General features: G+C 42.7%; 1 protein-coding gene across 1 annotated transcript in view; it reads left to right on the forward strand.

Moving 5' to 3' along the window:
* Positions 1-278: 278 nt before the first annotated feature.
* Positions 279-15955, forward strand: part of JAZF1 (JAZF zinc finger 1) — a 322163-nt gene continuing 306486 nt past the window's right edge. Inside the window, exon 1 of the mRNA XM_065939904.1 lies at positions 279-510. Within this exon, the coding sequence (XP_065795976.1) occupies positions 396-510 (115 nt within the window). The 5' untranslated portion in view covers positions 279-395. The remainder of the gene's footprint in view (positions 511-15955) is intronic.

Consider the following 15955-nt stretch of genomic DNA (forward strand, 5'->3'; position numbering starts at 1 on the left):
TACCAACTGTGAAGGGCAGGCCGAGTGAGATAAAGTTGGTGGCAGGCGCTCCCAGGTGAGGCCTCAGTCCAGGGGCGGAGGTTGGGGCCGCACAGCTGTTGCCGCGCGCCCTGGTCCCTCCTCCCAGCTGCGGCGGCTTCACCCCCACCCCCACCCTCCCCCCGCCGCTCCCAACGCCGCCGCCGCCTCCCCTCTGCCTCCCGGTCTCTCCTCGCAATCCTTCCATCGCTCTCGCCCCCTCTCCCTCTGTCCCGTCCTCTCCGCTCCCCTCACCCCGCCTCTCTCCCCCTCCCCCAGCCCCTCCTCTCCTCACCCCACCCTGCCTCCCTCCCTCCCTCCGCCCGCCTGCCCGGCGCTCGCTGAGCCGACACCAGGGGGGCTCTCGATGTAGCACCATGACAGGCATCGCCGCCGCCTCCTTCTTCTCCAATACCTGCCGGTTCGGGGGCTGCGGACTCCACTTCCCCACCCTGGCCGACCTCATCGAGCACATCGAGGACAACCACATCGGTAAATGGCCCGGGGGTGGGCGGGGGTGCCCGGCGCGCGGAAACTCCTGCCCGAGCGAGAACCCCAGAATGGCCAGGGCTGGTTAGGAGCGAGGAAGGCGGCGGCGGGGCGGGGAGGGTGTGTTCGAGCCCAGGGCTTGGGGGTGGCGGGATGCGGAGGCGCGAGGTGCCGGGGGTGGGGAGGCGGGGAGCAGGGTGGGGGAGGGGGCGGGCGCCCCGAGGTGCGGCGGGCGGGCTGGGGGATTCCGTGGGGCGTGCGCGCCGGCGGCGAAGTGTTTGGGAGTGGGGCTGCGCTGCGGCGGGGGCGGCGGGAGGAGGGACTCGGCGGCGGGGAGATGCGGCGGCGGGGCCGGGCGCCGGGGGAGGGGGCGCCGGGCGGAGGGCGCGGTGGGGCCGGCCGGGTGGCCGGCGCTGGGCAGGGGCGCGGAGTTAGTTGGCCCCGGTGGTCGGAGCGGCCAGGGGCGGCGGGGGGCGGGCGCTGCACGCCGCCCGCCGCTTCCGCCCGGGCTCGAGCTGTCAGGGCTCGGCGGCGGCTGCAGCCGCTGGGAGGTGGGAGCGGGGGGGGCGGGGGTGGCTCCACCGCGGCAGCCATTCCGCTTCCTCCTCCCGCCGCCGCCGCCACTGCGTCCTGTCAGCGCCGGTTGCTAGGTGTGGTGCGCCGGGAGGGGGCCCGGAGCCGAGGCCGCGGGCGGAGGACCGGCGCTCTCCCTCTCCACGGCGGCGGCAGGGTTCTCTGGCCTGGGGGCGCCCGCTTCTGCCCGGGCCTGGCGCGGATGCCCGGGTGCTGCGGGCAGAGGTCCCGGGTGCGCCCGCGGGCCGCGCCCAGTGCCCAGGGCCGCGCCGCCCCGGAGGCCCCTGCGGCTGCGTCTGCTGGAGAGCCATCCCCCGGGGACCCGGGGTCGGGCATTTAAATGCGCCCCGACTCTGAGATTTGCCTTTCAAATGGTGCTAGGCCCGAGGTGCGTCTGCTGCGCCGAGGATCCGCAGCGGCGGCCTGCGCAGCGCCCGGGGCGCGGGGGACTTCGTGGCCGCGGGGGAGGGGGCGCCCTGCGGGGCTGCGACTTTCTCTTCCTTTCCAAGACCCCGAGGCCTTTCAACAAGTCCTTAATTCGCACAAGAGCTTGCACACATTTACACGCTCCTATCCGGAGCCCCTCCGAGGAGAGATGAGTCGGGTTCGTGTGGCTCGGCCGATCCATCCACCTGCGGAAGGTGTGGCCGGCGCCCACGAGTTGTCCTCTGTGGGCTGGTTGGTGAAGGGACCGCGTGGTGCCCTAACGAGGCTGTCTAAACCGGAGAACCTGTGAACTGCCCCCAGAAAATCATTTCCCAGTGAATGCTATGGATTCACCCATGTCGATGCTGCTCACGTTTCTACAAAGTTGAGAGAATAAATCACTACTGCTGTCTATTTATGCACGAATAAAATGAGGCCGAGCCTTATGCGCCTTCTCTGAGTATAATGCTTTCTGTGCACACAGTGCGTGCTTAATAAGCATTGAATGCTGCTTGAGAATGGGTTTATGATGGGACGTCCAGAATGGGAAATACTCATTGAAAATGTCTGCGGAACGTCTTTCAAAAAATAATCTGGATGAGTAATTGTCCAGGTTTTGAAACTTAGGAAGTTCTAAAACATCCATGTAATAGCTTTCGCCGTCTCCTCTGGTAAAGGTGTGACAGAAAAGCTAGGCAAGCTTCGGTCTTAAAAGCAGGAGTTTAATGGAGGAGCATATTTGCTGATTCATCATCATGATTGAATAGGCATAACTCAAGGTGCTAAAAGAATAAATCAGATTTTTCATGATGAGCAATTTAAAATAATACTAAAAGTCCCGTAATACAAAGTTACAATGGAAATTTTGTTAGTTCAAGTCGCTTCTCTTACTTTCAGTGATAAGTAGAAAATAATATATATATATAGTGTAAATATATAACGTTTCCTAACCTAGGGAGGGATGTCATTGCATATCCCATTCACTAACTAGCAGTTTTATTTTAGAATAAACTATAATGTAAGTAATAATTTCTCCATATTGCCTGCCTGCTTGGACAGCTAGTTAAAAGGAGATATAAATTATATCTATTAAAATGTGTTAAAGACAGTTATCTGAGGGTTTAGGTTTGTAATCAGATAATTTTGAAGCTAAATCTTGGTGAATCACCAGTTAAGTTTGCAGAGATTGTCTTTAGTATGTGCAAACATTTTTAAGAGAGTTTTAAGATTCTATAAATTTTATAAATTTGAATTTTAAGTGATGGTCACTTCCAAAGGGCTAATATTTTTCTTTTGTGAAAATATCAAACAGTTAAATGTACAACAATAGCTGTGACTTAAGTGAATTTGGGGGCACTGCTAACAATTACTATACTTTGAAATTAGTTTGAAACCAGAAAACTTTAGGGAAAGTAAATGTTAAAATGAACAAACACTTAAAATTCCCTGGGTGAAGAGACAAGCTGAAACTATTCTGTACCTTAAAATGAGGAGAAGCCTTTCACTTTGAAAGACAGCTCCTTATGCAAAAAGAAGTAAGAACTGATTTCAAGAAGAATAAAAACAATCTGGTTTTAGTAGGGAGTATCATATAAATATACTTCCAATGAAGAGACTTGAGTGAAAATACATCAGACAAAGCATTTGGTGAAAGTTCTATACTATAGGTGGTGTTAAGTAGAATTTATTGTTTGTGGTTGTCTGTATATTTTGGGGGAGAGATTGTTATTTTTAATGACTGATTTACCAGTTCTATATTCGTATCATCAAGTGACCACAGTAAAAAGATGCATGAAAAGATTATCAAAAGATATAATATTACCTGTAATTTTTTCAAGAAGCATGTTATTTAGAAATCACAGGAGCAATAGAGGTGTGCCTAATGGCAAGTCCATCTTGAGGACCTTTCTGAGTTACTGCCATTTAACCACTAGTCAGAATCCTTAAGCAATAATGAGATGACGGTTTATGGATGGGAAGATGGCATATTTCTTGCATAAGAGATTTTTCAAGGCCTTTAGTGTACAAGACCCATAGTTTTCATAATAACTGTATTGTTTAGTTCAGATTAAGTGCATTAACTTGAGAGTAGCTGTTACAGATAAACACCCAACTCTTGCTGTTAACCAGTTGCACACACCCATTAGCAAGGATTTGGGGTTGTAGAGCTGAAGAAAGTGTGATTTCCCCTTCCTCTGTTTTAACACTCCTCCTTTCTCCTGGAGGAATGCCTTACCTGAGGTCCTGTTATCTTCCTTGTGTTTCATTGCTGGTCTAGTCCTGGAGCACCTGTCTCCATGTCCAAGCTGGGTACCCCAACGAAAACCCTCCTCCCAACTTAAATTGCCTAGAAATTTCACAGCCCTGCAACTGTGAAGTGTTTCTCCATCAGCTTCGCTATTAATTCATTCATACCTTGGCTTTGTTTCCTGGAGATGGAAAAAGCTGATCAGGATTTGTTTGCTTCTTACTGTAAGTATATACTTGCGTTTGTAGAAACACTGTTGACACGCACATCCTAGGTAGGTGAAGTTGAGTTGGTAACTAAAAATCGTAGAAACACCGAGAGCACTAAATTTAGCATTGAAGGCCATGTCACAGACTCATGGGACTTTGTGCATCCCAGTGCCCCAGTGCTGTGAAGTCTTTTGGATTTTGGTCTCAGAAAGAAATCATTTTGACTAGATGTGATTATTTGGTACATTTGTAAAAGTATTTCTGCATTTTTTATATATGTATTAATATATATCAAGCACTTAATTTGTAATAGGTATAGTTCTAGGCACTTGGTATATTTTGGTGAACAAATTTCCCAACCTTTGGGGAATTTGTGTCCTAATGGTGGGAGATAGACAATAAATAGTCAGCATAAAATGTAAATTATGTAGTATCCTGGTTAGTGGTATGGAAAGAGTCCTGTTACAGCAGGCTAAAGTGGATTGGGAGAGGAAATGTTGGAATTTTTAATTGGTTGGTCAGGATAGGCCTTACTGTAAAGCTAATAGGTGATTCAAAATCTTCATAGAAGTGAAGGAGTTAGCCATGAGGACAACCAAGGAACACTGATGTCCAGGCAGAGGGAACAGATAATGCAAAGGCCCCCAGGTAGCCTGCACATCTTAAACTGAAACACAGCTTTTACTGGATTCAGTTACCCTTGTGATAGTACTAAACTAGCAGGTTGTTTAGAACCTTCTCCAGATGTTAGGGACTTCAGCATTGCTATTGTTGATTGGGATTTTCCTGTTGGGGCTCCATAAGGAGATGGGGTGTCATTGACTAATAGTGGCTTGCCACAGCTATGACTTGGTGGATCTCGACCCTGAATGTCAACAGGTTTCTTGTTGTGAGTTTCTATTTGTTAGTTTCCTCATCTCTAAAACCTGGGTAATAAATCCATGCTGCTTCATTTCATAGGATAGATTTGTAGACCATCTAATTAATAAATATCAAAATCTCTGGAAAGAAAAATAAGGTAGTCATTATCAACCATGTAGAATTTGACTCCTAGGACAGTTTGGTAAAAATTTGCTTTCTCTTAAAGCAGCACTGTTGTATATTAAATAGATCAGTGTATGATAGGCAGCAAGCACTTACCCTATTTTATAGGTGAGCAAACTGAGGCATAGAAAAATTACTTGATTTGCCTAAATTTCGATGACTGGTAAATATGAACAGAAATTTGAATTTCAGACAGGTATGCAGAGCTGGTCTTGTGCCAAACTGCCAAACAGGTGAAGAACTAGACTGTACTGGCCCTACTGCCCCTCCAGACCAAAGTGGCTTGTTTCCTCTGTTAGAAAGTAACTCTGAACCCTTGAGATGAAGATTATATGAGGGCTCCATAGTGAGCCCAGCTTGCTTGGTTTTGAATATCGTCCTCTGCCACTTACTAGCCATTTGACTGTGAACAAATGACTTTACCACACTGAGCTTCAGTTTCCTCTGCTGTCTAATGAAGATAGAAACAGCATCTACCCCAGGGAGTAGCTGATGAGGATTACGTGAGCTAATTTGTGTACTCATTTTCTTAAGTAGTATTCAATTATATATGTCATCCAGTTTCTTGCCATTTTGTGTGTTTGCCAAATAAATATGTTGGAATCCTATGAAGGTGTGCATTAGAGTTTAGTAGGACGTGGGTTGTGTCTACCTACAGCTATGTAAAATCACTAGACTCATCCTAGAACAGATTGAGAACAGGAAGTGGGACATCCTTCCACAGTCCAGCATTGGGGTTGCGGCCTCTGGCCATTCTCACTTCTGTGTGGCCAGAAGCACTTTAGATGCCGGCAGAAGTTGCCACTGTGGACTGGGAAGTGGTGGCAAGGCCAGCGGCTTCAACGTGGCCTTTCCTTGTGGCCTGCGCTGCTTTGAAAAACACGTAAGACTAGAGAGAGGCACTGTGCCTGGGCCTGTGGGCGCATTCCCACGAGGGCCTTTCCTGTGGGGAGAAGGAATGACTGAATGAGTAAACGAATGAATGAAAGGCTTGTCACTGCCTGCCCTGCTCTTTGCCTGCACCCTGTGGCTTGGTGGCAAGAGGCCCTGTTATTCCTTCCTGTGGTTCACCAGAAGGTCCCCGGTAGATAGTTGGGGGAAGTTTGAAGTGTGTGTGTGCACACAGACCACACAGTGGGGGACCCCTCACTGTAAATAAAGCTTCATGGCATTCTCCAAAGCACTGTCTTCAGTGGCTTTTCCATTTGCCCACTTGTCTCCTGAAAACAGTCAAATCACCCTTTATAAAACATTACTAGGGAACCTACTGTCTTATAAGTTTCACAAGCTTCTGATTGTTTCTTTTAGTGTCCGTTTTCTGATATGTGACTGAAATGTACAGACAGAAAAACTCTGCCTACCACTGACTAACTCTATAGAAGCCTCCTATTCTTTGGAAACTAGTTTCCTTTACAGTGCATGTATTTTGGTGACATCTGCCTCCTTGACAATTCTAGTAGTGCAAACTGACAGCTGTTTTCAGAAAAACCAATTCTTTCGTTGATGACAGGGGAAGCCTCCAGGCTGGAGAAGGCTGGTGACACTTGAGAGGGGCTTTCCTAGGACTGTCTGGAAGCCAAAAGCCTTGAGATTTAGTTTGAGGTCCCAGAGACAGGACATAATGCTGTTGAAGCCCTTAAAAATCCTCCCTTTCTTCCAGTTTTTGCTTTAAAGATAAGAACTGTACCCTGGGCTTCTCTGGTGGCTTCGAATCGGGAGACCTGGGTTGGAACGATTCCCCTGGGGAAGGGAATGGCAACCCACTGCAGTATTTTTGCCTGGAGAATTCCGTGGACAGAGGAGCCTGGCAGGCTACATGTCCTTAAATTTCTTTTCCCACCCCATCCTTACCCTTGCCCTCTGATCTTAACAGTGCAGACATGGCCTGGGTACTACTGAAGAAATACTTGCTGGATTGCAGATAATACATTTCGTTTCATGACAGGGTAATAGATTTGTTCTGTTAGCCATATTGATCTGGCTAAAATGTGGAATAGCAAACATTGTTTTATTTAGAATTTGAAAATCAAACTGCAAATATCAGAAGTTTGTTTTTTAAAAGACTTTCCTTTAATATGCTAAATCAGTTGAAAGAAAATTATGTTTTCCTCTTGCACTAAGCACTATAATCTGGCAGTAGTTTTCACCTACTTTTTTTTTTTTTAAAGTCTGGCTGCAAGCACAGAACAGATTAATGGATATTCTCTTTAAAAATGAAGTCTTCCCAGTAACTTTCTTTCCACTTTGGCAGGAGTCAAAGTGCCTCTTTTGGGTCAGTAACTACAGACTCTCTGTCCAGGACCAGAGAGCATTAAAAGTCTCCTGATGGCCTGGCTCACCCATTGGCCTCCTCAAGGAAGCCCTGTTCTTTGTCTGCAAGGCTCTAATGGTGACTTTCTTCTGAGCTAAACCTCTTTGAAGGGACAAGATCTGGATACCATGTTGTTAACTTGAAAAGACTCACTCTTTCTTTGGTATTATGCATATAAGAATTAATGTATATACATAATGTATAGATAAATGCTGTATATATAAAACATTATACAAATGCATATATAAATGATATATGTTTTTACATGTATGTGTATATTCACCACACATATGTGTACATATATACATATGTGTATTTATATGTGTGTATATAATATATTCATTCTCTAGATCACTGTGGATAGTGAGGATTACCACATACTTTTTTTTTTTTTTTAACCACATACATTTTTGAGTATTTTCTGTCTTTGGTACTTAAGACTATACTTCCTGTTTCCAATGAATTGAAATTTATTTGGAGTGATCAGACATGTACAGACTGAGATAAATGATGAACAATAATGGGGACCACAGAGACTAATTCATTGTGTAGCTCATGAATTGCAAGCACCAGGACCCCTCACTTGTAGAATACATGTTTTACCGTTTCTGCATACATTGCTTGCACATACACTGCCCACCTAGACCTTTCCAAGGGCCTGGAGGGACCCTCTACCCAGTGTACACAGACATGCATTCATGGATAACATCATAACTTGTAAATTTTGTAAGGCATAAAATTTTAATTGCAGGTAACTTACCCTTTTCCACTCTGACTTCCCTCTGTGACATTTCTTCTTGGCTTTGGTGACATTGGAGTTGAGAGTGCTTCTGAGGTGCAGCTAAGGAAGATTTGAATTGCAGACACTTTTAGTTTGGGTTGAGTGGAATGTATTTATTCAGCTCACAGTTTTCTCTAGTTAAGTTATTCCTAGCCATCCTAGGGTAAGACTCACTACCCAGGAATGCCATCCAGGGTGCCAGGTCACCTGGGGTCTGTCCACATGCTAGGGGTGAGTTAGTATTGCAGCATGAGTCTACACCATGACATATGCTGGTGGAAACATGGTTTGAATATGGTATGGAGCCAGAAGTGAGTCTGGAAAATTCTTCTGCTAATTAGATGTATAAAACTGTAAGTAAAAGATTCAGTTCTTATTTAAGTATATTTGATATGGAAGTTCTTTCTGTTAGGAATATACCCAATAATGCAAATATACATTTATAAATGCACCATGTTTTTTTAATGAGAATTCTGTGTTTGTTTCCTGTTCAATTGAACACACACACACACACATACACACATCAGTGACAACAAACATTGCTTGAGTGTTAACAAAACAAAAAGTATTTAAACTTAGTCAATGCACTAGAAAATGTGGAATGCCCTGAATTCTTAAGGCTCATATGTGGAAGAAATAGCTGTTTACAAATTTGACAACAGTTAAAAAAATTTATATGGCATTAAAACGGACCTATGAGGCTGAAAGTAACTTTTCTGAATTGTCAATAATTAAAAATGTTTGTGGTTTGTGCTTTATGGAAATGATATTAGTATGAATCATTGTCATATGAGAAATAATCAGAGTTTGCAGCCCAAAAGAAGTATTTATAGCAGTGTTTCAGATTCACATACTGGGTTCTTTTTCTGAATCTTGGTTTTGTAATGTTTTGGTAAGGTGAGCTTTAAAATTTTGGTTTTGTTGTAACTTTTTAATCTAAATAATCATTTTTCTAAGCATTTTGTATTTGTGATGTTGTATTTTTTTCATAAACAAAGTGTAAATCTGCAGGCCCCATAAAACTTTCGTCTGTTTCTTGGTACCAGATAATCATTACTGCTCTAAACAATTTTCATAGAATATCTAATTCACCATTGTAGCAAGCTATGAATTAGACATCTCTTTCTAGAAGTACTGCCTTCTAATTGGGAATTAAATATACTACCATATTAGTTGATTACCTTAACTGGTGAAATATGAGTAGAATGTTTGTTTTGATAAGATTAAAAAATAAATATTTTCCTTAGTAAATAGCATCTTTATAATTGGTCCTTTCTTCTTTGTGCTGTAGTGCGGGCTCATGTTGCTACTGTGAGCATATAGAATTATTATTATTATTATTATATCATACTTGATGATAACCACCTGTGTACTTTGCCTCCCCCAGAAACTCGGTCCTTTTCTGGAGGAAAAGGACTATTCTAGCTATTCTAGCTTCTTCAACAAGTGTTTTCAGAAAACAACAATCGAGAAACGTCTTGCGCTATAGAAATAATAAGTTTCAAAGATACCTTTGGCGGTAAAAAGCATTTTTTAAGACTTGTCATCTCTGGAGTGGTGCATTTGTGAGGACTTCTATATTTATTTGTTTATGTGTATATGTTTATGACACACACAGACACCAGTTATGCAATGAGTCTAGGGTAATTTATATTAAGGAAACTGGAAGAGAAAATCCATTTCTTTATTTTCACACTTGGAAATTGAACTTGGTTAGTCCTTTTCCAGGTTCAGGATATTGTGAAGTTTAGTTGTATCATTGTTTGCTTTACCTACAATATTTGGTTGCCTAGAACATTCTAGGGCTAAAACAATGCTAGGACAAAAGTATATCTTGCATCCCTCCCACCTCTTTGCCTGAGAGGTTTAGTATAAAGGAGGTGGGGTGGGGTTGGAGGGGTTGGAGGGGAAAGCTGGGGCTGTGAAGCTGGACCAGAACTGGATTTTGAATCCTGATTCCACTTGGACAGTTCTGACAATCTTATTTACATAAAGTAGTAACAATATCTACTAGGATTAAGCGCCCCATGAGTGAGGCGCTGGTTAGCTGCTTTATGTGCATTGTCTAGAAGTTAAATATTAGTCCCATCTGATGCAAGACACAGACCAAGACAGAAACCAAATAACCCAGCATGCAATATACACAGCCAGTAAAATGCTCAGGGGAGGGAGGGGCAAACTTTGCTCTCTGGTGTCTGCATATCCCTTAGTACTTGCTCTTTATAAACTGACTTTTTGTAAAATATTTGCATTTTAATAGAAGGCTTTTGTATACCTAAGAGTCTTAACATTCAGAGTGGCTGCATTTCCAAAGGGAAGTGTTTGGATGGCTGGGGAGATACTACTTTTGGTAGAAACAGAAATGTTTTGAGGCTTCTAAGAAAATGTTAGGAGGATCCATGAATATCCCAGTAACACTAATGAAAACAGTAACTTGGCAATTCTAAAATGATTATAATTACTGAATTGTCTAAAGATGCTAACCAGTTTTCTCTCCTTTACTGATACTTTTTATCTGGGGGTAGAGGACTCTTTTCAAACACCATTTAACACTATTAACACTTACAAGCATCTCTTTTACTTTAGATTTTCAAAATTAAAACACTGTCATGTTCATGTGAATTATTTTAAAAGTTTGTTTAGATCAATGATACCTAACCAGACCTAGCTGTATGAACATTGTGAATTAAGAGCTGGAACCCTGGCCTCTTGGCGCGTGTTTCCAGCCCTCCCTGCTGGACATTTCACTGGTGGCATTTACAGAGAGGGTACACTCTAGGTCACATTACTGTGTCACCAGACCTCAGATGGCTGGTGCAGGAGTATATCTGAGCTTAAAAATGGAAGACCCTCTTTTCTTGCCTAACTCATTCAGTGAAAGTTTCTCGAATGCTAATTTAACTGCCTGATTCTCAATATATGGCATAATTATATAAGAAATGGCAAAAGCAGGGGAATCTCTAGAGACGTATTTGTTCAGGCTACTGTTAAGTAAATTGAATATCATGATAATAAGCATAGATTATGCCCGTGTTCGCTCTGGTATCAAACAAAAATATATATTATGGAAGACTATCACCTCTGAAGTTGCAGATGAACTTTTCTGGACCTCTGTCTGTGTTGAGCTCATCTCTTATTGAGGTATCTGACAGGCTGGTGTGTCTACGGGCTGAGACTTCAGGACTCCCAGCAGGTGTCACACAGGTGTGTCACGGCCCCATGTAGTCTATAGCTAGTTTAGATTTTAGATCTTTATCAAATAGATCTTTTGATAGAATATTTTTGACCCGAAAGGTCTGGAGTTTGGCACCAACTCAACCCAGTGGTTGACAGTATGTGATTTATGTTAATATGTTTCAGTGTTCTGCTCGGGCTGGAAACTCCCATTTATATGTTGGCTTCACTTTAGCACTGTCAGGGACCCACACCAAAAGGTCTGCAGGAAAAGTATGCAAATATCAGACCAAAAATTTTGGTCAAGAGATGTTAAGTCATATGTGCCTTTCACTTTGGATGTTAGAATAAAGAAATGATATTTTGTCAAAACCTGGAAAAACTATTCAGTTCAGTCACTCAGTTGTGTCCAACTTTCTGCAACCCCATGGACTGCAGCGCTCCAGACAAGATGATAGCACTGTAAATATTTATGTCATGTTGTCATGTAAAGTGATGAGAGTGATTCTCACCTGTGGAAATCCATCTTATTGATTTATAAGTCACGCCTGGATAGCAGTAGTATTTAAGTAAGTAGTGCTCAACAGGAGCAGAATCACTTGCATGAACCTGGAAAAAATAAGGATGCCTGGGCTCCACCCCCAGACCTTCCGGTGCGCTTGACCAGAGGTGGTCTGGGTCTGAGCTTCAAAAAGTTGATTTGCATATGTTGCCAAGGTTGGGAACCTATTGGCTTTTGAAATAATGAAATAATGAACATTGTGAAGGTTAGGGAGTGTGAGAAAGGAATCAGACTTTTAAAGAACTGAAAATTTGGGGGGGTTTCATTCAAATAGATGTAATTTTTTTAATAGATGTACTTTTTAATTTTACTGGAGGCAGGCATTTAATATAGGCCAATGTGAAGACGTGATACCAACTCAGGTATGTAGTTAGAGCAGACATGCTCAAACTAGGGAGCCTAAGAGTCTCAAACTCAGATGCCCTCAGGGTGCAATATACATATAAGTGAACTGACCAAGTTCAGTGTCACTTGGGGTAGGGGCAACTCTGGCAGACTGGAGAGCCCTTCAGTTCAGTTCATTTCAGTTGCTCAGTCGTGTCTGACTCTTTGCGACCCCATGAACCGCGGCACACCAGGCCTCCCTGTCCATCACCAACTCCCAGAGTTTACCCAAACCCATGTCCATTGAGTCGTTGATGCCATCCAACCATCTCATCCTCTGTTGTCCCCTTCTCCTCCCGCCCTCAATCTTTCCCATCATCAGGGTCTTTTCCAGTGAGTCGGCTCTTCGCATCAGGTAGCCAAAGTACTGGAGTTTCAGCTTCAGCATCAGTCCTTTCAATGAATATTCAGAACTGATCTCCTTTAGGATGGACTGGTTTGATCTCCTTGCAGTCCAAGGGACTCTCAAGAGTCTTCTCCAACACCATAGTTCAAAAGCATCAATTCTTTGGTGCTCAGCTTTCTTTATAGTCCAACTCTCAGATCCATACGTGATTACTGGAAAAACCATAGCCTTGATTAGACGGACCTTTGTTGACAAAGTAACATTTCTGCTTTTTAAATGCTATCTAGGTTGGTCATAACTTTCATTCCAAGGAGTAAGCGTCTTTTAATTTCATGGCTGCAATCACCATCTGCAGTGATTTTGAAGCCCAAAAAAATAAAGTCAGCCACTGTTTCCACTGTTTCCCCATCTATCTGCCGTGAAGTGATGGGACCGGATGCCATGATCTTGCTTCACTTTAAAGTGCAGCTGCTACTGACCTGCAGCCAAGTTCTGCCATATTGGAGTGCAGGCCCTTTGTCAACAGGTTCTATTATTATTATTACTGCTGCTTTTAGAAATTAGGAATTAAGATTTTTATGTGAAATTTACCTTTGAATGTTTGTAACTAATATAGATGAGTTTTAAAACATTGTGCAAGAAAACTACAGCATTGCACAGAGATGGTAATGATGGGCCCTGTGTTTATAATGGAGTACATTTGAATGCTGTGATGCAGAGTGAACTTCAAAGACCATTCTTTCCAGCAAGGGAGTGTGAAATGGTTGACTATTTTTTTAATGTGATTTAAAATTTTTCTTTTATACCAAATTCTAAAAAAATGAGCGTTAGTCCTGAAAGTGTATTAGGGTATATAATCTCTCTGTACCTTATTTTCTTTATCTCTAAAATGTAGTAATAGTATGTATCTCAGAGTATAATGAGGTGGCACTAGCGGTGAAGAACGCACCTACCAATGCAGGAAACATAAGAGACAAGGGTTTGGTCCCTGGGTCAGGAAGATCCCTTTGAGGAGGGCATGGCAATCCATTCCAGTATTTCTTGCCTGGGGAATCCCCATGGACAGAGGAGCCTGGCGGCCCGCAGTCCCTGAAGTCGTAAAGAATCTGACACGACTGAAGCGACTTAGCAGCCAAGAACCAGCGAGGTGCCACACATATATGGTAGCTGTTGGAACTGCAGGATTCTGAAAAGAAAGCTCTGCAGTGAGTTCCCTTCATTGTCTCTGGGGGGAGCTGTGTGGGGCCGTTACTGTGGAGGGCAGTCAGGGTGCTGCCTCCAGTGCAACCGCCTCTGTGACCTTAGCCAAATTATTCAGTTTCTCTAGACCTCAGCTTCTGTGAGATCAGAAAAATTAGTATTTATCTCAGAGTGCTGTTATGAGGATTAAATAAAAACATGCATTCGAAGGTCCTGACAACCAGGAAGCCCTCTGTAAATGTTAATATTGATAGGATTGTACCATTTTCTTATATACATGATGGTGCTCCCAATGCCACAGTCCTCAGATTCTAATGTCCTCTTTGTTTTCATAATACAGTGGAAGAAGACGAATTCAAATAACCTTATATATTTCTGTTCTCTGTTAAGCATTTTTACTTTGAGATATTTGATGAGATTCGATTTCCCTGGTAGAGTTTTGGTTTGTGTTTGAATAAGTCATACTGAATGGTCATCGGAATCCATGAGCTGTTAAAACATTCCACACACAAATTCTTGCTGTTTCAAAATATACCAGCCTTAATTTAGTATTGTTTGTCTGAGTCTAACTTTTTGAGATGTTAGATCATGTGATTAGAAAAATGACTTCCATTTTTGATAAATACAATTTTCTGTTTGGGAGAAAAGGCAATTTGGGAGTCTAGAGAGATTTATTAAGGTATGTAAACAGAAAACACAATCTTTTCATGTTGTACTAAGTAAGCAATAGAAAAACAAGAGATGGCTTTATATGTATTTTTTTGTGATGGTTTATTGTGAATGATTTGAAAGGGGATTTGTAGGGCTTTTATGAAGAAATCCAAGAACATGACTGTAGGATTGACAAAATGCCACGTTCTTGTTAAGTGGCTGTGCATCTCTTTAATAATAGTTCTTGAAATTTCACATATGCAAATACTGGAAGCTTCTCAGGAAAGTCCCAGGATAGGCCTTGTTTTAGAGGCTTGAGTGGCAATAGTTGAGTTGTTTACTGATTGCAGAAGACATTTAAAATACTTGATTCCTAAATGGTATCTGACAATGACTGAAATCTTTTTCAGTCCTGTAGCATATATTTCCACTGTGTTTCCCCTTCGAAACATATGCTGGGATCTGATACAGTTAAGCAGTGGTCCAGGCTTGTGAGACTTATCAGTAAATGAATTTAAAAGTGGTTTGCAGCTCTTTTATTACTGAGGGTCTCTTTAGTTATTTTCCTTCTCCCTCCCCTGAGAATTCCAAATCTTGAAAGTTTTTTGTCCAACAATCAACCTGACTTGGTAAGTAATTAAATGCTTTTTTTTTTTTTTTTGCATTTTCATGCAGCAGCAGCTAAAACTCTCAATTTTTATATTTGATACATATTTATTAGTAGCAGCTATATGGGTATGACACAATTAAAGTCCGTGCTCACTGGAGAAGTAGACAAAACACATATGTAAGATAATTTCGAACAGTCGTAATGCTGTGAAGAAACACAGTGAGTCTGGAGAGAGAGGCTGAGAGGCCTGTTTGAGATAAGGCAGGGGGAGGCATGTAGGAAGGGACCTGAAGGGAGTAGGGGGTGTCTGGGGGGAGAGAGTGAAGGTGGGATAAGAGCGGTTGTCAGGGGGTTTAGCATGCTGACTTATGTCAACCAGTGTCACCTGAAGGAGTTAAAATAATTCCAGCTCGCAAAGATGATGTGGAATGTTGTGGAGCTTTATTATGATTATAGTTTCCACTGTGCTTTTTGTAGCATCCAAATAGTTCAAGGATCCCATTTCCACTTAAAAACCCTGTGGAAATTAGGAAACCCTAATTTGACTTCTAGATCTCTTCAGATCTAATTTGCTCTTTGTTTAAACTTAAAAGCTCTATTTACATTTTGCAATCTATGTTGAAATAAAAGCTTTTGACTAGTAGAATTCATTTAATGTTTGCTATTTTATTTTGGAGTGGAAGTGAACATAAGGATTATCAATAATCATGTTGCAGTAAAAAAAAATAATCTTTGGTGTAGTTTTCAAACTCTGGGAACCTATGGATTTAAAAAAAAAAATTTCTTCTGGAGCTTTGTGAAATCTTGCATAGATTTCAGTGGATATGTTGGCAGAAAGGAGGGTGTGGGGTAAAGAGAGGACAGAATGGTCTTGACAGCAGTAACTTAAAACATATTGACAGAAGGACAAGAAATTACTGAGGGAGATT

The sequence above is a fragment of the Muntiacus reevesi genome, chromosome 6, assembly GCF_963930625.1.
Source record: "Muntiacus reevesi chromosome 6, mMunRee1.1, whole genome shotgun sequence".
NCBI lineage: Eukaryota > Metazoa > Chordata > Mammalia > Artiodactyla > Cervidae > Muntiacus > Muntiacus reevesi.